The sequence below is a fragment of the Pezoporus occidentalis genome, unplaced genomic scaffold (genome assembly GCF_034315485.1).
Source record: "Pezoporus occidentalis ecotype Australia unplaced genomic scaffold, CSIRO_AGI_Poc_V1 ctg108, whole genome shotgun sequence".
NCBI lineage: Eukaryota > Metazoa > Chordata > Aves > Psittaciformes > Psittacidae > Pezoporus > Pezoporus occidentalis.
Window position 1 is genome coordinate 3803338 of NW_026912865.1, and position 23376 is coordinate 3826713.

Consider the following 23376-nt stretch of genomic DNA (forward strand, 5'->3'; position numbering starts at 1 on the left):
TGTGTTTGGTGTGAAGGTGATGGCAAGGTTCACTTCAAATTGTTACTCAAATAGCTGCATGCTATCCTGGCAGAAGTCTTGAGATTCCTCAACAGCTGCAACCCCTGCACTGAGCACACTGTTCCTAAAGACCTACTGTGTATTAAAAATAACTCCAGAGCAATGCAGGGCTGCATACACAACTTCATGGGTCCAACTATGCTACATTAAATTCAACAGAAATGAAGTTTAAACCAACTTCGAATGGACAAGGGATAAGAAAGCTAAGCTACTTCTGCTCTTGTTCTCCCTCTGTTTCTGATGCTAATTCCGCTCTCTTCCTATATTGGTCTATTAAACAACTGCATAAACAGTTTCCCCACAGCTCTGCATTCAGAGCAGGTTTCTAAGGACAGCACAGGAAGTGATAAGCTCAAACTTTCAGATGGGAAACCACACCTTAGAGCTCACTGTACAAAGTGGGCTGTGGCCTTCTCATAGCTCCCTGGCCCAGCAGGTCTCTCCAGGCTTTGCAGTGCCTCCTTCTCTCATGCTAGCCCTAGACTTGACCCTTTAGGGATCTGATTTAACTTACATTTGGTGTTGGGAATCCAGTCCTTGAGGAACTGGAGGAGCACCAGCATCAGAGGAAAGAAAGCTGTGGGAGTGCCTTGCTGAGAGCAGAGAAGCAGAAATGCCTCTCACTGCAAAGTGAGCTATCAATCAGATGAGCCCTTTCATCTGACTGCACCCTTCATTTCCTTGTGGGTGTAATGTGACAAGTACTTCTTTTAGCAGGAGAATTTAAATAGCTGGCACTGCTGCCTGATTGTGCCAGTACAAGTCTGTGTTATGACTACACCCTAAGTGAATTATCAGGTCTGGTAGCCAGATGCACAGTACAGCTGCACAGGCTGGCAAAAGGCAGCAAAAAGGGACTCAGGCATGCATTCTGCTCAGGAAATGACTACTGTCTAAAGAAATACACAGTACGTTACAACATATGCTTTAGCCCACACCTTTCCCAAAACCATGCCCAAAGTGCACTTAGAGCAGAGCCCTTCTTGAAAGACTGGACTCTTCTTGCAACATATTATCTAAGCTAACAGCCAGGTACTTGGAACAGGGAGGTTGGCAGCACTCAGTTACTCACCTTTCTCTGAATGACTGTTGATGTCACCTGTAATTTATGTATTTAAAATCTCACAAGCAAACTTAAGTTATGCATGTTTAAAATAAAAGGGGGATGGGAAGCCAAGTGTCTGTGGTCTGCCACCACATGCCAGGTACTCTGTGCTTCTAGCAATGGGAGGCTATACGAAGGTGCTGGTGAAAGCTGGCTTTGAGCCCCTTGCAATACTCTGCTTGAGTTTAGGCCTGCTGGCTTTCAGAAGGTAGACTCTGGATCACCTGGGGCAATCACAATTATAAATCATACTGTAGCAACTCTCATTATGCACGATGCCGGTCTGGGGTGAAGGTCTCTTCTATAGCTTTGGTCCATGTTCTGCTCTGTGACCAGCTCCAGCTGAACAATGTACCTGGAGGTCTCAATTGCTTTCTCAGCCTTTCAGAAACACTGTAGTCCACAGGAATGTCACAGCTCAGTAAGTGATTCCCAGAGACTGCAGCAGGTGAAAGGTAGCACCCAAAGTCCAGCTTGTCTCTACGTTGTTCACTTTCTTTGTTAACTATAAAGGAAGAAAAAGAAGTTGTTCCTGACAGTTCTCTAGTTTTGTATGTTTCACAGATGACAGCAACTACGTATAACAACCTTGGAAAGACTCAGTAGATAATGAGCCAGAGAAATCAGCTAATGCATGTTGATTGATACAGAGACTGGGAAGCTGGGCTTTGCAATTTAACTTTTCTGGTTTTCTCACCTGTAAGAGTGTGTTGTCCCTAAATCCAAATCCTTCCTTTAGCAAAGCAGTGATGTACACGAGATCCATGCAGAGGAAAGGACTGGCTGAGTTGTACTTCTCCATGTTATCACAGACTGGAGAAGGGAAAAAGAAGGGGGGGATCTCAGATCTCAGCAAAATAAGAGCTTTTACCCACATTGTACACTTGAACTGACCTCAAGCCAAAACCAACTCAAACAAGCCCCCCACTTCTGTTAACAGGTACATAGGACACGTGGTGCATGCTACACAGCTGCTCTGTAATGTTAGGGAATAAAGCAGACAGTACTTCTAGTTTCTCTTAACAGCAACATTATCCACATAGCTCTTTCGAAGTCTGAATCTCTGCTCAATTGATAACTGGCAGGGAGCTGGTAGATTATCAATCAAGAACACAGGATCATGTGTTTGCCTTGCCTAGTCTCCAAGGATGGCTCCAGTAACAGATTCTGTCTTCCAGGATGGCAGCTTTGTTCATTTTTTTCCAACCATGTATGTCCAAGGACACGGACTAAGCTATTGCCCAGCCAACCACTGCCTCGCTATAGCTAAGTCAAGATTCCCTAGCAAGGGTGACTATGACTGGGAAATGGATTTGCACTAGGAGTTGCCTTCTAGACCTACTGTTACTGCTCTGTTCTACAAGCATCAAAAGCAGAGTTTCCTTCTTTTTAGCAATTAATAAGAAGCATCCTCCTACTATTGAGATGAGAAAGAAGAACACTGATTTAGGATCACAGAACTGATCTGATATTCTAGAGCTAAATAAATGGTTTGATGGTGTTAGATAAAAGCCACATCTCTGGAAATAAGCTCTCTCAATATATAGGGAGGAAAAAACAACCAAGACATGTTCAAGCTTTAGAGCCTGATCCCCATATTCAAAACCATCTTGAGTTTCCAGGGAGATTAACTGAAAAAAAACCCAAACCTGTTTTAGAGAAATGTCAGTCCTGAACTACGTAATTAAGCACCTTCTGATGGAAAATACAGTATAGTAATCATCATGAGGATGATCCCAACTCAGAGGTAATGTCTGTCTTGTTCTTAGCCACCAGTTGCATGGCAAGGTGGCAGCTCTTTTTTCACAGGAGGAGGTACAAAACTAGAACAAGCATTCAGGAAAAAAGCCGGGGGGGGGGGGGGGGAAGGAACGCAGAAGAGGCTGTCAGACTCAAACAACCCTTACTTTCTGCCTTCATTCTGTTAGAGATTAAAAAGGGTTTAAGGTGACAGACTTACAGAAGTCCACACTCTCCTAAACTCACATTGTTGCAGTTTGTCAGGAGCTCTTGATACAGGAAATTTACTTTACTGACATCTCCTCCCCTCCTGAACAGAACTGCAAAGCTGCCAATACTTTGTTTCCCCTCACTGCTCTATCAGTACTTTCTTCTGCAACAGTTGCAGGTGTTGGCTAATAAAAGGTAAGTGACGTAAGTAACATAACATGGAAGGTGTAAGTGGAATGAAAGTTAAATAGACCTTTTTTTATCAAACTCACACATGTACTGCCTATACGTTCATGATTTTGTTATTTCTCATCCACACCAGTTTCCCAAGTCTTATGACAATTACCTTCTTCGGCTTTTCTTTCAAAATCTCTCACTTCCAAAACACCTCCCTGTTCATAATCTGAAAAGGAAGAGATAAGAAAACATCATCATAGACATGAAAGCATTTGTGTTCTACACCTAAATTTACCCTAGATTGGAACTCAGTAGTACTGGACAAGGAGTGAGATCTGTTAGTAACAGAAGGTAGAGCTGCAAGTACAAGTGGAGCTAAGAGCACAAGCCTCATCTGCTGAATTCTGAACATTAAACTGCATTGATGGATGTATGTTCATTCCCTCAAGGCATTTTGTGTGTTTCCTTTCTCTACACCATTCCCTCTCCCTGCTCCCCAAGGCTCCAGCCTCCAGGGTTCCTCTGTCTAGACTCTGATGCTTATGCTCACAAGTAGTAGATTATCCCAAACCAATTTACCAATTAGGTTGGTGTCAACTGCTCGATCATAGTAATAGGAGAAAGCATAGAAGGAACGTCCACGAATCTCATCTGGTTGGTGCAGTTTCCCTTTGACGACCTTGAGTACTTCCAAGTAGCAAGGCTTGAATCCTGTTTCTCCTGTCAGGAAAGACATAGATGGGGTAAGCCAAAGAGGCATATCCAGGAGATGGGAAAAAATCGGTAGCAACAGGATGAAAAAGGGAAGAAACAGAGATTAAAGCATCAGTGGAATTAAGAAGATCTTAGATATCCCTCTGTAATCCAGCATGGCACCAGCATGTAGGCAAGGACCCTAAATCACCAGCATCAAGAGGAACTGCTTATAGCAGATCACAGCAATATACACAAACTAGTGTAGGTGCATGAAAAGCTTCCTCCATATCAGGCAAAACTCCCATTGTTCTGTGGTCATAGAACAGTAGAATGGTTTGGGTTGGAAGGGACCTTAAAGATAAACTAGTTCCAAGCCCCCTGCAATGAGCAGGGGGGGACATCTTCAATTAGATCAGGTTGCCCAGAACCACATCCAGCCTAGCCATGAATGTATCTAGGGATGGTGCCTCTACCACTTCTCTGGTCAACCTGATGACCTTTAGAGGTCCCTTCCAACCCAAGCTATTCTACGATTCTATGATACACTTAGGCCTACCAATTTTTGTACCCTAACACAGCCAGGGTACACTTAGCTCAAAGCCTCAGAAAAACCTCTCTCCTTTGCACAAGTAACTCTTAACAGTTCCTATAAAGGTAGCATTTGTACTAAGAGATTCTTACAGCTTCAGACTTTTTTTTTGTCTCTGTCAAATTCCACATCTATGACTGGACAGGTATCCTTCATAACCCAAAGTAACTGATGGGGTATTGGCCAAGGAAAAACTCAGATTCTGCAGACAAGAAGCAACAAGTCTCCTTAATTTACCTTCTTTGTTGCCACCATACCGGTATTTCACTCCCCCGAAGTGCCACTCTGCCTCCAACTGCTTTGGTAAACACGAACTGTGAAACATTTGTCCATCCACAGCTGGAATGAAACCAAAGAGGAGACTTGGGATAAAATTTAACAGTTATCAAGCAGTACAGAACCAGAAAAGGCTGAAAGATCTTCATTAAGGTCTTAAAGCAAAAGTATGGAAATCTGAATTGATGGATGCTGCACAAACTGATTACGAATTAAGGTCCAGTCTCAGTCTGGAAAAGTTGTGTCCATTTTGTCCTGCAAAGCAGCTGGGCTTATCATTTGTTAATGAGGTAAATGGTGCAAGGATAACTGGATAATGGTGGTTCACCACGTAAGACAAGAAATCAGAGGTAATAAATTAAACACACAGATACACAACCCCTAACAAAGAGCAGATAACCAAAACAAACAAAACAACTGAGCAGTGAAGACAAAAACAAAAGTCAATGATCAGTGGCCACTATATACGATCCACTGACTGTACTCTTGAAGGGTTCATCCAGAAATAGCGTTAACTGGAAAGCAGCATTATTATGGCCAGTACAGGTCTCTCAGAAAAAACAAACTACTTACAGAATGGTTGAGGGAGATTGTAGGACTGCAAAATTCACTATGGGATGTTTAAGGGAAGGTTAAAAAAAGGGGGAATCAAGGGATCAGGAAAGTGCAAGTGCAGGAAAATAGAGGGGACAACAGGCAATCACATGTAAGAAGGCAGCTGGTCAGTATGCTTTTCTAGCTGAGCCTTGTGGCCAGTCACTGCAGCCTGTCCTATCTTTTTCTTAAACCCTATTCCCAACTATTTTTGAGTGCATTCCAGCAATTAGCACAAGTCTCTCTGCTGGCAAGTAAGGATCCAGAAGGTGGCGAGACCTGAGGTCCTAGCCAGAGACGGGACAAAAGGCCCAAGATCTGGGCATGAAGACTGGAAGGACTTAAAATCTGGGGCAAAGCCTGGAAAGACTCAGGACTGCAAGTATGCACTGAGGTTAGTGAGTGTGATATGCCTGTGGACTTCAAGCTAGACTAATCAGTGAATACAGCAGGCAGTCTGGGGGAACATGGTGGGCCAGAAGGATACCAGAGAGATCTGTGAAGTGGGTTTGGCCTAAGCAGCAGTCCTTAGGAAAAGGATCCATTCCTGCTGTTTGTTTTTCTTTGGATGCTTGTAAAGCTGTGCGTTTGTGGCTGGCCATGCCTATATGGTCCCTGTATGTGCTCACATGTGCATTTCTGGAATTTGTACTTGGTCTCACTGCTGGCTGAACCTGGAAACAGGGAAAAAGCACCTGTCTCACAAGACAACTCCTTATCAAGCAGTAGCCTGTTTCTGGACAGATCTATACCAGTGAAAGCATAGAAAAGCACATGATACAGAAAGCAAGGCACAAGAAACGGGCTACTGAGACAAGACTAAGTCTAACCATCTCTTCAAAATCTTGGATATCACATGAACATACCTTCCACATTCAAAGCTCCAAGAATTGCTAGTCTGGCAGCTTTTAGTCCAAAGCCCAAATAGCTGCAAACAACAAAGACATTACAGTTTTAATTCTTGTACATCTGGCATGCTTCACCCACAGACTCCTCCTAAATCCTAGAACACCCAAAACACATTTCTTTCAGCTGCTTCCCACAAGTCTCCTCTCTCTAAAACAGAGAGATCCCTTCGCTAGAAACATTCCAAGTACCAAAAGAGTGACACAAACCCAAGAATTACAAAGAGCTGTAAAATGGGTAAATCTAAAACTCCAGAAAGGGGTTACAGTTGATGTGACATTTCTACAAGACATTAATGAAAAGCAAAAATGCACAATCTTAAAAATGAGGGAGAAAGAAGGGTACGTGAGGAGTGCATGGGAAATAGGATGGTGATTCTTATGTCACACACATAAGACACACTGTGTGCTCTTAGGGCAGAACTAACAGAACTGTAGAACCTTCTACTAAATGGGAGATATTCCTTTGTGTGAAATTCACCTCTGTTTGACTCCACAAATTACCGGTTCATTCATTACAAGCTAGGATGTGAACAGCATTCATGAGAATGTCATTACACATTGCTGGCTTCAGCAACACAGCTAGATTAAAAACCTCTGGCCTTTCATTCCCACCTCTGTGTTTGGCCACCCATCCCTTTAGTCATGTCAATATAAACATTTACAGAATAATCAGAGTTAAACTAACCTCCAGCTCCCTCATTTTTCAGGAGATGATTTTCAATCCCAATTACGTTAAATGATCTAGTGGATTGTATTGGTGAATACAGCAATCAGCTGTATCAGTAAATGTAAGCGGAAGGAGAGGAGGACTATTAAACCAGCTCTGCTGTCAAGTAAGCATATTCTGTACCTGACTGAGATCATAGTCTGTACCACACTAGTAATGGGCTGAGATCTCTATTATACATGGTCGAGTTCTCATTGGACTGCAAGTCATGCAGATAAACTCTGGATTTCACTGCAGACATCTCACAAACTTGTCAGCTTAATGTAGTAAGCACAATTATATTATTCCAGGTCAAGTATCCCATCCAGCTGGTTCAAGAATCTGTCGTGCTCCGTGGTCTCTAACAGCTGCCTGTGGTTGTCTCTTTGGTTTACATCACTCTAGATTTTACTTTCTGTCCAGTTGCCAATGAGATGTGCCATTATGAACTAAGAACTAGGAAGAAAGGAACCTCCGGAATGTCCTCTTTCCAAATCTCTGACCAAGTTTAGTTCCAACATGCTATCCACCTTTTTGCTTGTAATAAGAACTTGCTTTTGTAAAAAGTATTCTTCTCCTTAAATACAGTGACCCATAATGCTTCCTCTTCATTTGACAGGCTAATATTCCTTTGCAGTGGTATTAACCATGAACCTGGAATGTTTCCAGTCAACTAATGTCATGTTCCACTTCTGCCAACATTTCAAACAGGTAAGAAAACTAGTAAAAAAGTCATGTTTCCAACAGCTGGTAACGAGATGACATGGCCATTTGTGTTCAGCTCAGGGGCTGCAGAAAGACTGATTTCCCCAGTGGAGACAGCAGCCTTTTTGCTCCTCACCTGTGGGTATAGAGCTTGTAGGTGCTATTAAACATTTCAAATGAGGTAAGAAAATCCCCAGGGGTTTCCTTCAAAGTTTCCTAAAAGTTAAGTGAGAGAAGAAATCTTTTAGTTTCTATTATGCAATAAAGAATAACCAACTTTGATGTTGTATCAGAGATACATCCATAGGGTTTACTGCACACTCATCTCATCTGCTTTGAAAACAAAGAACAGTTTTCCAATAGTGCACACTGCTGTAGTATTTGCAGCTTTTAACACCGAGTTCATTTATAAGCATCTTTGTGTTACTTTTATGTGTAATAGGGACACGCAACTGATCAGGATGAAAATACTTCCTAATTCAAGATACCTGAATTTTTCAGAGTAGTTACATGCTAAGCTACATACAGAGAGTTCACATAGAAATCAGCTGCACTAGAAGTGCTATAACTTCTGCAAGTCAGAGTAGGGACCTCAATTCAGGAACTCAGAAGAAACAAAAATGCAAAGTAAACTATAGGCCACATTTTCATCATGTTAAATGTCTTGCTGATAGCTCAAGAAAACACTGTGACCACTCACTCCCACTCTTAGGGCTGCTTTACTTCCTGTCTGAAGTGCTGTCCTCTAAATTACCACCTCCTGTTTTCCTCCTCTCACAGTCTTCCCTCAGTGTGCACCTCAACCCCACTGGTACTCAGTCCCTACCTTTTTCCCAGACTAACTTTCACATTCTTGAAAATCTGAACCACTTCAGAGGTCATTTACTTTGTTCCTTTGTTTTCAGTCCCAGAGATCTCAATCCCAGTTTCTGTCTTTCCTCTGCTAGTGACCTTATTTTCCCAACCCTTCTTGGCCCTATTTATTCATATCAGACACCCTGTTACTCTGGGCCAAGCAGCAGAATCTCAGAGAGGACTGAAGCTGCAGAGTCCCTGTAGTCACCAGTAAACTGACAACTACAGTAAGCAGATCCAGTAATTGCACTGTCCTACACAGAAGCCTGCTCAAAGCTGGAAGAGATTTAATAGTCTCAACTTGAGTTTCTGCTGAACAAACACAAACAGAAACTTTTTTTTGTACCTCAGATAGATTTCCATTGGAATGGCAGTCACAGCTTTGGCCCAACACACCCAGACTCTGCCACATTTTGAGCTCTGTTCCTAAACCTCACATCAAAAAAAAAACCTAAAAAAATGAGAGATCCTGAATAAAAATAATAATAATAATAAAAAAATGTTTGGAGAAAACAACCAGCTTTTTTCCTGCCTCACTTTCACAAAAATGTAGAAATCCACACTTCTTCCTAAATGAGGCAGGCACCAGACTGACAATTTTGTAATGATTATGATCGGTTTTCAGTGGCTTATGCCTTTGGCAATAATACCACCAAAAGCATGGTAAATACTCAAAACCAGTTCCATGCAGCTATCATTGTTTGTCCTGTATTTGCCTGTAACCTTTATTTCATTAATGAATCTTTTACTACTACAGTATTTCGTTTAAAATTAATACAAGAGCAAACATGTGGCTGCCTCAGACTGCAGGAAGGGGAGAAAAATCCTCTGGAAATCAAAGGGGGAAATCCCTGCTAATTGAGCCAGATGGGAAACCTCTTCAGAGACATACTGAGCGATGTATGAGCTTTTTTGTATGAACTTGACAATACAGGCGAGAAGCAGACACAGCGTACAAGCAGGCAACATGAACCTTGACTCTACACTGCCCTATGGATTCGCACCATTGGTCCTGGTCAGTAGCAAACCCTCAAGGCCTTTTCCTGCGAGGCTCTAAGGAGTTATGTGAATCCTGAGCTGCAGCCCAGCCTACTTCACAGCTCTATCTATTCTCCAGAACCCTGACACACAACGCCCTTTCCTCTTGGTCCAGTGCCCACTTCAGCAGGTGTTATCAACACAAAACAGAGGGCAAGCCTGGAGTACTTGAGGCTTTGCTGGGCAGGATAAGGTTGCACGTCATGTTTCAACTACTGCAGAACTAAAATATCCTGATACGTAAACCACGTGTTTTGTGGTTGCCAAACACCCTTCGAGAACCTTAATTTTTGTAAAAAACAAAAATAAAAGTCAAACAAAGGACTCCTCTACAAAAGAGTGACAAAAAACAATTTCACAATACCAGGTTACAGAATGCTACAGTGCCCTTCCAGTAATGTCATCTTCCCATGCAAATTTTAGACGTGGGTCCCAGTTCAGTCTGTTTCTAAAGAGCCATAGAATTTCTGACAAATACAGGAGATACGGACTGAGAGATAGAGAGGAATTCTCAAAGGAAATGAGAAGAAACTGGTAAGAAAACAGGACTGACTGTGCTATTGTAAGATGTTTACCCCATGAGACACTCCCCCTCCACCCTGCTACCCCCCCTTCCAAAATCTAGCGAGGATGTTATTAGACTGGAATGAAAAAAACTAAAAATAAAAAGATAACTCAGAGCAGACAGGAAATGTTCTACACTTACTGAATACAAAGTAGTATCTGCTTTCCCAGCCTGGGTCTAGAAAACAATGGCTGTTTCTCTTTGGGTTTACCCATTTAGTTGCTTTCTTTTTATTTCCTTGCAATGTATGCTCCTTTGTTTGCAAGTGTCTATCAGCCAACTGCTGATGTCAAAGGGAACAGAAATACAGATGTTCTGTACACCACAGATGTTCTGCTTGTGCCACTGGTGACAAAGCGGCATCAGAGAGCACAGCAGTGCTCAGGGCTCTCCAATTCATGCAGTCCCAACCCACATGCTCTGAACTACTGCTCACCTCAAACCGTGGCAGGAATGTGATCTGGGTTGAGGCTCCTCCCAAGTCCAGAGTCCCAACAGTATGCTGGTTCTGGCCTGACAGCTGCCCTGCAAACAACATCATGCTCAGAGCAGCCCCAAGTGCTGCAGAAATGTGGGTACTGCATGTATATTCAGACAGTCACCAAGTCATCACAGTATGACAGCAATACAGGAGGGCTGAGCTGGCCTTCAAAGACAAAAAAAAGTAGAGAAAAGGTAGGCAAGCAGAAGGTACTACAAAAGATTCATAGGACATTTTCCCTTGATTCCAATTTCACATATAAAGAGAAGATAAATCTCAAGGTATCCAGCGAAAGCTGAAAAGTAAGAGACAAAGTTTATAACTTTTCTTCACCCAGAGCAGCTTTTTTGCTTGTTCATGTACCTACCAGAGTACTGATTTTCTTTTCTCTTCACTAGACTGCATTCCCAGAACTTCTTAGAGCCATTAGGACTAAAGCAGCAGGGCATTCCCTGTTGTACCATTTTAGCTGCATAGTTCAGGCTGAGATGAAGAACATTGTAAAACCTTGTTTCCCACCTTCCAACAGATTAGCAGTACCAGCCCCCTATGTACATGAGAGAAACCCTCTTGCCAGTGCCTCCCAGTCCTGAGCAAATCCTGGCACCTTCTGGATTAAGATGCCTCCTTCTTACTACAGGTGTGGCTCACCCTCTGGAACACAATCTGCCCAGGACAATTCACCGCTTTAGCTCTGGTGCCACAGTGGGAAGGAAAAACAGGACACAGCAACCAAAGCTGAGCAACTTAAGGGCCATCACCTTCACAGAAAAGAATTAAATTCATATTCAGAGAGAAGTTATACAGAATTAAGTACCTGTCAGAAAGTTCACAGTGATCCAGGCTAAAATTCCTGCAAAGAGTGAAGAAAAAAGGAAAAAAAGTCACCACCGAATACTCCCACAATCTCCTGCCCGCTATTACCACCCCTCCATGTTATTTATGTACCTGGAAATTATGACTGACTTAATGTAACCACCCCATACTTCAGAGATTAATTCAAACTTATAATTGATATGATGCATTATTGATTCATTAAAGTCTCCTAAGATGGGATAAGTAAAATGTTTGTAATATCCATGTAACTGAAGTATGCAAATGTCTATTATCCAAACAATATACAAAGAACGAGCTGACAGAATGCCTGAGTTTTCTTGGGCACTTCCTCCCCTCCAGTATTTCAATTTCTAATCCAGTAACTGCATACACACTACTCTGCGTTTTACTCTTGTGCTTTCTGTAAATACACTACAGACAGAATAGCAACCAGTAAAACACAAACAACTCCTCTGACTCCAGCAGCTTGCTTGACACTGGCATGATTGTCACCCAAACACAGGCAAACATGTGACAGTCAAGAGGTGGGATTTTTAAATAAACCTTGGCATGCTACACTGTGCTCTGTTATGCCTGTTCCCTGTCAATACAACACTTCTCCCTGCTATAAAATATACCTGTTACCCCTAATGAAAAACTATGCATTGCACTGCATTTCACCAAACACTTGCAGACTTTATGTTACTTCTCCTTTTCTCTTGGCTCATATGAAGGGATATTAAAGAGTAAAATCTGACCATTTACTAGTTGCTTAAGAGTTACGATAATTCTTTCTGCTTTCCTTGAACACCTTCCAAACTGGCAATATATCTGCCACAATGAAACGTTCAAAACTGAATAATGTCACAGATGGCTCTTTTCAGGCATCCACACAGAGGGATTATTACCTGCCTATTCCCCAAGGTAATACGTCTGGATATGTAGCCAAAATGTTACAGTGTTATCACCACTCACTCCAAACCTTTCCCTGTATTTTATGTTACTTCCTTTCCTAATTTACTAGCTGCAATTTTCCCATCAAAATATTTATAAAATTTATTATTTTATTATGTTAATTATTTTTTAGTACCTGACAATTATCCTTTATTCTTCTCTATAGTCAAAATGCTTCCAACTTTAACCTGAAAATTGATGATCTAATTATAATAATTATTTTTAATGCTAATATTGCAGAATTTATGAGGCACCTTTCATAAGCTTCCCTGCTTACTATATATTGTCACAAAGCCTTTCAGAGCTGGCCACCATCTTTCTTCCATCAGTTCGCAAGAGTAGGCTTCAGCTACTTAGCCTGCATACTTATTTCTGAGATAACGTTCTGTTTTGAAACCTCAGAAGGTTTCAGATGAACCTTTATCTAGCTAACTTATGCATCTGCATTTGTAGCTTAAAAGATGACTAAGTAATCACTTTTTAGGAGGAGCAGGATTGCACTGTTTCAAACAGGGATAGAAACCTTTTATTTTTTCCCTCAGTTTAGTGGCCATTTTTCTGTCCCTCTCACACATATAAGATCCTGCCCCCCTCTCTCTTCCCTCCCCCTCCATTTCTCTTTGCTTCTGCTTTTTCCTCCTTCTAAAATGTTACCTTCATAAGACCCATCCATGATGCTAACGCTATCCTCTGGAACAAGAAATGGTGATTCCTCAAAGACTTCTCTCACCTGAAGAAAGAAATAAGAAGTAAGATTCCTTGGTCTTAAGAGTCTTGTTCTGTTCTCAGGGGGACAGAGAAAGTTTTCTTTTTTACAGCAGTACAAAATAAGACAAGCGTGTGGAGTAGACATTATTCTTTCTCTTTCAAGGGCCAGGAAAAAAAAAGAAACAAGTATTGTAGGTTTCTCGCCCCATGTCTTGTATCCACATCAAGACAGAGGATTTCAGGACCAGACAAGGAAGTCTGTAAAGTCTGAGTTTCATGCTATCATGCTATTACAGTCACTTTTCACAGCTGAAATTCTCTTATGCTAAATAGAATGGAGAACTGAGTCATAAAAGATGAAACAGGGAGAGCAGTACTAGTGCATTCAAAAAATCTTAGTATTACCTCTAAAAGCAAAGACTGAGCTTTCTCCTCTGACAGCAAACGCAGACCAGCTGTGGCTTTTAACACTACTGGGGTCTTCTTCCAGAGATGAGGTGGCACAGCATCTATGGCCATGTCCAGCAATCTTTTGACAGTTTCAGCTCCCTAAAAAAACAAAGATATTTTTCTTAGTTTCCTCCTACAGGCTATCAGAAAATAGGCCTCCTAATTCCCTCTCAATGCCAGTGAAATCGGTATTCAATAGCTGAAAATACCTCACCCACACTCAAGATAAGTATAAAAACTGTGCTAGATTTATTACAACCTTAAAGATAATGTCTGCATTGGAAAGAAAAGTGTATTCAAAGATATATCTTAGGTGATAGAAATGTTATTGTTTGTGGAAAGTATTTTTTGGAAAGGATGGAGGGAGGTGAGGGAACTGATTACCTGACAAACCTGAACATCTCGCAGTATGATGAAACTAAGTGGTGCAATTACAGACTGAAATTACCAAGGTCACGGGAATGTCTGGAGACTTCAGTAAATGCAATATATGAATTCCAAGTGTGCCCATAGTAAGCATTGTAATTAAAATGACAGCTCTAAATGGCTACCACATAAGGTACAGGCATCACTGCTGGGCCCTCAACTACTTACACTGCTCTAACAATTACAATTTGGCATTAGCGATAAACAGTGTGAAATGTCAACAAATTTATTCTGGGATAAATTCTTCTCCTCTCCTACCCAACAAAGAAGATGATTTAGTGAAATCATGGGAGATATCATTGAAATTAAAAAAAAAAAACAAAACAAACACAAAGCCATTCACTCTTCCATAAATTTACACACTCAAATTCCCGTAGCACTGAATACAACTGAGCAAAATGAGAAACCTGAAGCTCCCCCTGTGCTAGCCCCCAACTTCAAGACTGCTAAAGCACACAAGATAGAGTACCTAATCTGTCATTTCTCTGGCACCTCCTTTAGCTTGTGAAACAGCTTACTGTCAGCACAGGGGATGTGGAAAATGGCAGATTACTTCAGGACTGGCCCTCTGTATCACAACAACGGGACTATTTTAGGTCTCTCCGCTCTGTTGCTCATTTCTGACTCGTGATTCAACAGAGAGGCATGGAATGAGGGGACTGGGCATGAATTCACAACCACTCCCATTTGAAAATAAAGAAGGTGGCACCTAACTTCAATTTCTTATTAAAATTATAAATTTATATGTTAATTAATACACCTGATTACGGAAGATGGAACTGTCCAAATGTGTTTTGAAAATACCCATATATAAACAAAACAACAAAAGTCCTGAGGCAGTAGAAGAGTACATAAATTACCTGTACATAAATTACTATTCAACTAAAACTGTAATCAGGTGTTTGAACTGATCATGACTGAAATGAGTCCTACACTGAGCACTGGCTTCTAAACCATGGTACCAAAGATAACAGCAGAGAATCAAATTATTAAAAGTCTGATGAGAGAAACAGAGAATACACCTGAATAAATATTAAGGCCTGACTTAACCTGCTAAGTGCATGTTTGTTGTTCCCCTTCTCCATAACTTATTAACAAAAAATAACATAAACAAAAAATATACACACCAAAAAATTTAATATTTTTAGCAGTCAGAGAAACAAGCCCTCAATGTAACATGAATAAAAAAGAACCCCTGCAGTCTTAACCCCTTACTTTGAACTAAACATACCAAAACAAAATATGCCCATTTTGAGCTGTGACCAGCACTGAAGATTTCAACCCAAAGGAAAACCTGAGAAAACTATCAGTAAATGAGACAGAAGTATATATTTACTAATATCTGCAGAAGCTTTAGGGGAAATAAACACTGAATATGGATGCTGCTATAACCCCAAATCACTTTGTCTCTGAAATTCTCAAAGGCATACAGTGTAGTTATATATAGTATTTAAGCAATTAAGTCGTTCTTCCATTGATGAAACACGTGAAAGAACAGCTCCTGTTTCACTGTGTAGAAATTAGCTCACAAAAGTAGAGCAACAGGTTTAGAGAACCAGCAGTAGAACATCCATATTTTTTCTTGACTCTGCAATTACAACAGGTAATACCTGAACTGCTTGGTAGCATCCAACTGATATTAGTAGAAGCAAGACCAACTGACAGGAAATGAAGGAGAGCCTTACCTTTTCAGGCTGATCAGCATATGCAGAGAGACCGGGCTTGACAGACTCAAAGATTTCCCCTTCCAGTTCTGGAAGGTTTTCTGCAGAAATGAAACATTACATGAAACAGTCAACAACTTCAATCTTTTTCTTTAGTTTCAAACAAGTTGTTTGCAATCTCTGCAAAGTGACTGTCCTTGATTTCCCCTGTCAAAAGTTCTATTTGCCTCCTAAAACAAGCACTGCTCCTTAACTTCAAAAACGTATTTAATAGAATGTTGTCCTTGTATCCTCCAAGTTCACAGTTTATTAAGAACATGTTGTTAGAACTAGAAGTATGTTCATTTTGCATTTGTGAACTACAATGAGGTATAGCAATGTATCATGACTGTTGCCTTCATAAAATTTCTTTCCCTTTCTGTCCCCATTCTAATTGTGCAATACTAATTCATATCAAAACACACACAATCAACTCCTGATAATCATTAGGTGGTTCATTAAATTCACAAACACAGAACAGAACTGACTGAGCTCAAGTGTGACCATTGCTCCTAGAGCAGCTTTGGTCAGGAAGCTACCCTGGAGTATTGCGTATTACAAGCCAGGCTGAGTCCATCAGATCTGGACATTGTACCAGTCCTTCCAAACTATGGTTGAAATCACATGAAGCTGCACAGGCACTATGTGTGACCCTGAAGGGTTTATTAGCTTAGTCCATCAACCAGCCTTCAACCTTTGCCAATTTGCTGACTCACTGTACCCAAGCAAATTCACCCTCTTGAATCCTGTTGCATGTGCAGCCAACTTGGGTACCTCTGCACCATGTAAGAAGCAGACATACTGGAGCATGGTGCATCTGCAGACAGTTCTCCTGGAAATGGCTCAAACCTTCAGTGCTCTTGATATAATTCAAGGTAATGCAACATGCAACATGCAACAGCGTAAGTCTCTTTCCAATTCAGTGAAACATTCCTCTAAAGAGCTACATAGATGAAAATCTTTGTAAATTCGGAACTCTCCAGTATACTCAGAATTAAACTTTGAATTTCAAAAGACCTACAAAAAACACTTTCACAGCAAAACACTACCACAAATGTACAATAATCATCTGCCAAAGGACCATTTAAAGGACAAACCGTAGAAACCTCCAATTTTTCCCAAATGCTGTGTTAGGAAAAAATAACTTCTTTTTGGAAGTTGGAACCTAACTCAACATACTCCAAGTGCACAGACACACACAGGGTCTTACCTGGGCTCTTCTGCACAAAGGTGTAAATGTGAATCCTGGTTCCAGTGCTTCCTGCGTCAAACATTATGCCATAAAAAGTGTTGTCTTTGGCATTTATAGGGCACATGTTGGGTGGAAAGAAATCCTGAAACCACATCTCTCTGTTCAAATGGGAAAGAACGAAGGAAAGAGAGGAAAATGCCAGTGCTAGAAGGATGGGAAGTCTGGAAAATGCCATCTTGCCAGGACTCCTTAGGCAGTTAAGCATGGATCAGCAATCACAGAGCTGCAGTGGGTCCTGTAGAGAGGAAAAAAAGCAGGAATAGAAATTACCAAGAACCCTCTCCTTTGAAAGTCTCTAGGAAAAAAGTAAAAACAAAAACACAGAAAAAAAACCAAACCAATAAAACAAAAAACCTGAAACCCAAACAAAACCCCACAATCAAAACAAATTAAAAAAACCCAAACACATACACAAAAAAAAAAATCCAAATCTCCCCTCAAAAAATCCCAACCCCCACAATAGTCTGTACACATATATTCTGTTCTTTAGATGCTTTTCAATGCTTCATCCAAAAGATGTGATTTACTGCACTTAGTGTTACAACTACATCCAAGTGTTCTAACAGAGTAAAGGTTTCTCCATTTCCCAAAGGCAGAAGAGTTAGTTTGTTTCCCAGTACTTCTGGTTTTGCCTTTATTTAGACAATATTTTTCTCTGATTCGGCTTAAAGGATCTCAGCATCTGGAGTACCTCCAAACAACCTCCAAAAAACCCAAATGTTACCTGAAAAGAAGCATCACCAAAGGGGAGCTCAGAGCAAACCACATCACCCTAACATTTACATACATGGCAGAACATAAGTGTTATTCAGAGTCACAAACAAAGAGAATTTCATCTTGGGCTACGAACAGCTGCTGGGAGAGATTAGCACACAAGAGGATGTGAAGGCATATCCTTCCAGCAGCATCCTCATCCCCAAGAAAAGCCTATGCTACACAAGAGGGACTGAACTGTACAGTGCACTTGGCCTCTGCGTTTTGGTGTTTTTCATACTTTCCCTTTCCGTTTTCATTTCAGTTTTTCATCATTTTTTCCTGACACAGTTTTCATTTGCAGAATTAGAAAAAAAAACAACAGCAAAACCCCACCACAGTCTCACACCCAAACCTGTTGCCCTGAGCACTCAGGTTGCTTACACAACTTCTAACAAGAGATTCAATAAGCCAAGGGCCAAAGTTCTGTGACGCAGTATTGGATATCAAGACACAAGCACACCTCCCCTCTGTTAACACTTAACTCTTTGCATATATTTTTCCTAAGAAATGCTAATAAAGAAAAGATATGGGCACAGAAATTATAGGGTTCATCAGGTGCCCAAGTATAAGGGAGGAGAACATATAGCTATCTTTGTTATTTGCATTTTAACAGCAAAAAAGAGCATGTGGCCAGATGTCCCACCATATGCAGTATCGCCTGTGCTGACATACACACAGAGCACTCAGCATACAGAAGGAGCAAACAGCTCCTTATCACTCTCCAGACACTTGGTAACACATTTGTCCACCCACAGCACTTAACATTTCACATCATATGCCTGTCTAACTGCTCCGCCCGAGACCCTCACCCACTTCTAGTCCTCACATTTGACTGTATTTTGGAGATCTGCTCAGCCCCACTACATTCATTCTCTCAGAATCTTTGCTTGCTATCTCTATCCCACATTTGGTCATTCCTAATTCCAAACCTCTCACAGTATCACAGTATCACAGTATGCTAGAGATTGGAAGGGACCTCAAAAGATCATCTAGTCCAATCCCCCTGCCGGAGCAGGAACACCTAGATAATGTTACACAGGAATGTGTCCAGGCGGGCTTTGAAAGTCTCCAGGGAAGGAGACTCCACAACCTCCCTGGGCAGCCTGTTCCAGTGTTCCGTCACCCTCACTGAGAAGAAGTTCCTTCTCAAGTTTAAGTGGAACCTCTTGTGTTCCAGTTTGTACCCATTACCCCTTGTCCTGTCATTGTTTGCCACTGAGTAGAGCCTGGCTCCATCCTCGTGACATTCCCCCTTTTCTATGTGAATCAGACATAGCCTCTATTTCCACACACCTTCTCCCACACCCAAAGAATTCACTTATCCTCCACTACCTTTTATCCCAGATTTTGCCTTTGCACGACTTGTTGTTTCCATCCTTCACCTTTGTCCCCAGTTACAGCAAAGTGTGATTAACTTTTATCCATACTCCATAAACAACATCACGTTGGGTCATTCCTCAAATGTCTCACTAACTCACTCAAGTGTTCAGCTATCTCTAGAGCACAAAACACACAGCCCCCTGTAGAAGGGTAACCTTGCTTGTCTTCTGTGACCTGTATTTGTACCCTCTTGCTCCTACTAAATGCAGAGTGCTGCAGGCAGAAGCACAAGCTCTTGATCCACTCTGCCCTTGAAGCACACTCTGAGAAGAGGAAGAAGTGACTTTATGATTCCTCATAAAGAGGTGATACCCCTGGCCACCCTTCTGTAACACATCAACTCCAACTGTAGTAGTTTCTAAAGTATCCGCGTTTTATGTGGAAATGAGTAAAAACTTAATTCTAATGTGCGACAACTTCCTATCCTGAACAGAGTTAATGAAAAGTGCTAAGCCATTTGGCAGCTTCATAGCTATGGATCTGTACTAAGACTCAGCTGGCATTACCCATGTTTGCTTCATCACAGTAAGGAGGTCTACCGAAAATCTAAGAAGCCGTGCTGTTTTTAACAGAACACAAGCCACAGTAATGAGTACTACCTTCTGCCAGTGTTGTTATTCTCATGCAGTGTGAGGATTTTGCTTACTGATCCATCACAAATACAACCCAAGCACCTGCCTTAAGAACAAACTGCAGGGTCCTATTACAAACCTCACATGTGACACTTGTGCAAGCCTCAGCATCTCTGATGATCCGAAAATATCCGAGCAACTGCCATCATTAACACATAGTTTTCTTGCGAGATCTACTAGTGGATGAGCCTTAGCCTTCCAGGAAGCACTCCCTCACTAAGCTTCTCTCCTCTATCCCTTCTCTGACATCTACCACCATTTCACACTTTCCATTCTCAGCTTCTTCCTTTTTTAACTTTCCACCCCTATGCTCGTAAGGACAAAATAACCCCAACCCTAAACAACTTTGGGATTTTATTTTTCTCCATCCCCATTAAGAATGAAAAAAGCACATGTAGCCTCTTTTATGAGTGCTGAAGACCTTTTAATCAAGCACACTAGCAAAACTGTCCACAAGAAGCATAAAAACAGATTATGACAGTAAGAAATCACAGACAAGAGAAAGAAATTGGCAGAATGTAACAGAAATGGCAATAGAAAATTAATTTGGAAAGATAGGGTCAGAAGCAAAAATGGAAGAAAAAAAATAGGGTAGAAACAGACAAGAGACTAGTTACCAAGAAGGAAAAACGTTTCCAAGAGAGTTCCTCTCAAACAACTTAAAATCCTAGCTGTTTTCAGAATACAATAGATGGATAAAATGAACAAACAGAAAGGAAAAAAAAAAACAGGGTAACACAAGTTCATTAATATGAGCAAGCAGTTCAGCAGGTAAAACACACAGACCACCACCCGTACGCTCCAGCTACTGCCTTTATAAATAAGCAGTTATAATTAACATAAATCATGAATACACTAGGCACACACCTGAAACAGGATGGAAGCAAAAGCTATTCCACTCAAGAGATTCCTAATGAAAACCACTTTGGAGCACTGTGACAAGAGACACTGTCTGCACTTCTTCACCTTTACTTTCAGCTAGTAGGAGTGGACTATGTCAGGAAAACGGTAAGTCATGGAGGCACATAAAATATCAGTCGAGCTGCTTTATTCAAGTTTTGAGTTTATCATTGACCAATACAAGCAGTGAAACATGCTCAGATAATTACATGGGACGAACTTAAAGAAGTTGAAAGTTAAACCGAGTTCAACAAGTTAGTAAAACATTTACACAAACACTACATTGACCTCAACAGCACTGGCCTGAGTCCAGTGACACAAGGTAGAACACTTATGTCCCAACACAGAGAAACACACATAAATATCACTGGTACAAGCTAGATTTTCCCCACCAAACCAAAATGTTTAAGCCAAGACTGGAAGCATGAATAAGAAAAGGAAGAAGAGAAACAGAAAACCCTCAAACCCGCAACCAAACCCTTCTTAAACACAAAAGCAAAAATAATGACAGAGCAATCATAAAAACCCTTAAGGCAGCAAACCACAACCTTTCTTAGAGCTCAGAACACACAGAGACACTGGTAATTTTCAACACAATAAATCTCACCCACACTCTTGAATATTTCTGACAAAAGAACATGCAAAACCTAAACCACAGCAACAGGAGCATCTCCTGTAAAAAGGAATCTGTCTGATCTGAGGGGAAGATATACAAGAACCTTCCTTCCATTTCCTAAAATACTACTGGTAAATATTTATTATATATGAATAAAAACATTAGAAAATAATTAGAAATATTTATGATATATAAATATATAGGTAAATATTTTAGAAAAACAAAATAGATGAATGATGTAATTCAACTCATATTGTTACTGCTCAAGCACACCAGAAAACGTTCAGATTGGAAAGCCTATTTTCTGCACTACACCAGAATCTATTTTTCAGATGAGCAGCTGTTATAACAAGATGTGTTTTCCAGATGAGCTGCACTCAGGACTAGACAAATATATTTTTCATTTTTTTCCTAGAAACAAAAAGTCATTTCAGGTTTCCTGGGCTTATTTTTACCTACTAAAAAAAAATTTAAGAAATTTAAGCTTACTAAAAGTACAGAGTTTAAGAATAACAATAGAAACAAAACCCTGAGATCACTGACTGAATTGCCCGGCATTTCCGTACAGGTGATGACACAATATTCTTTGCACACATACCTTTTGGGGAAAATTCTGCACCTAGAGCTTCAAAAAAACAGAAACCAACTCGCTAACATGAAAAAAAAAAACAAAACCCAAACCAGGCCCAACTCGCCAACATGTGTTATCAGGGTGTTGATCTTTCCCCTCTACTGCGGCTCCAAGTACACATCACTTATTTATGCTCATTTCTGGCCAAGTGGGTTTTCAGTCTTCCTATTTAATTAGGCCAAAGCAGCTTCTCAAGAGAGCGCTGCGTTTCCCTCCTGCAGCGTGTCAGAGCGTCCCTTTACAACCCTGTGACCGTACCTATACCTCCGGGGTTGTCACTAACACCTTCTGTGGGACCAACCGCTGGTCTCGAGAAACAGATTTTGGATGCAGAGGGCTTCAGCTTCAGTCTAAGCGCGGGGAGAATTCCAGCGCTGACTTTAGCACAGCGCTGCTGGTTGCGCGCTTTGAAAGCGTCCCTTAGAGGTTCACCTGAAGTAACCTGGGAGACTGGCTGGGTAACGGCCCTTTCCCAAACCTAACTGCCGTTACCGCACCCCAGCGCCAAAGCATTCCGCCTTTCTCCACGTCCGACAGCCTCAATCTAAGCCCTGACACCGAACTCCCCGACCTTCATTCTCTCCCCAAAGCAAAAGCCCTCGCGGCTCCGGGGGCAGGGAGGGGGGAGCACAGCTCTCGGGATCCCGGCACCGACACCACCGAGCGAGAACACCGGTGGAAACACGGACCGCTGCCCCGCGAGCCACCCGCAGCTGTTACCCGTCCTTCTGCCCGCCCCGGGCGGCCGCCCCGCGCGGAGTAACGGAAACGCCGCCGACTCCTTCGCTTCCAAGCGTCTCACGCCGTTCCTTGAGGCCGCCTCGGCGGAGCGCCGGGACCCGGCACCGGTCGGGCTGGGGTGTGTGCGTGCGGGGTGTCACCGAGGCTCGGAGCGGCTCGCTGCCCGCCCCTCTGCCGCACCGGGCAGGACGCGGCAGCCCCCAGCTCCCGCTCCCGTCGCGCAGGGCGGCTGTTTCCGTGACAACGCGACTCTGTCACACCCCTCCCCGCTCACCGGGCCCTCGGGCCGCTGGCGCCGCCACATCTCGCCGCTCCTGCGCGCCTCGTCAGCGCTCCCACGTGACGCACCCGTCGCGCGAGTTGCGCGTCGCGGGAGGGCGCCGTCTGGTGTCCATGGGAACGGGCCGCCACGCGCGCTCCTCGCTTCGGCCGCGGAGGGTGCTGGGGGAGGCCCGGGGCGGCGGCGGCGGGAAGCATTGCCGGCGGGTGGTCCGCGCTCCGTCGCAGTTGCTCCCGCTCCCGCAGCCTGGCGGTAGGCTGGACGGGCAGCCCAGCTGTCTGAGAAGAAGTGGGTCGGAGGTGGAGGCGGCGCTATGGGAGGCTAGGCCGGCGGCCACCGAAGCCTCCCGGGCCGAGTACGCTGAAGCTCGGCCGGCTGGCCAGGAGCAACGCGGAACTGCTGTGACGGCGGCAGGACTAGGGAAGG

The 23376-nt window shown here is 42.4% G+C and overlaps 1 protein-coding gene across 1 annotated transcript; it reads right to left on the minus strand.

Annotated features, from left to right (window-relative positions):
* Window positions 1-183: 183 nt before the first annotated feature.
* On the minus strand, window positions 184-18031 carry ENTPD5 (ectonucleoside triphosphate diphosphohydrolase 5 (inactive)). The gene is given in 16 exon segments (XM_062624039.1): window positions 184-1670; window positions 1863-1978; window positions 3462-3518; window positions 3872-4012; window positions 4815-4916; window positions 6314-6375; window positions 7903-7982; window positions 10661-10749; window positions 11523-11558; window positions 13130-13205; window positions 13589-13732; window positions 15745-15824; window positions 16973-17206; window positions 17209-17249; window positions 17739-17802; window positions 17805-18031. Coding segments are annotated over 16 exon segments (1455 nt in total). The 5' UTR covers window positions 17851-18031; the 3' UTR covers window positions 184-1583.
* Between the last annotated feature and the right edge of the window lie 5345 nt (window positions 18032-23376).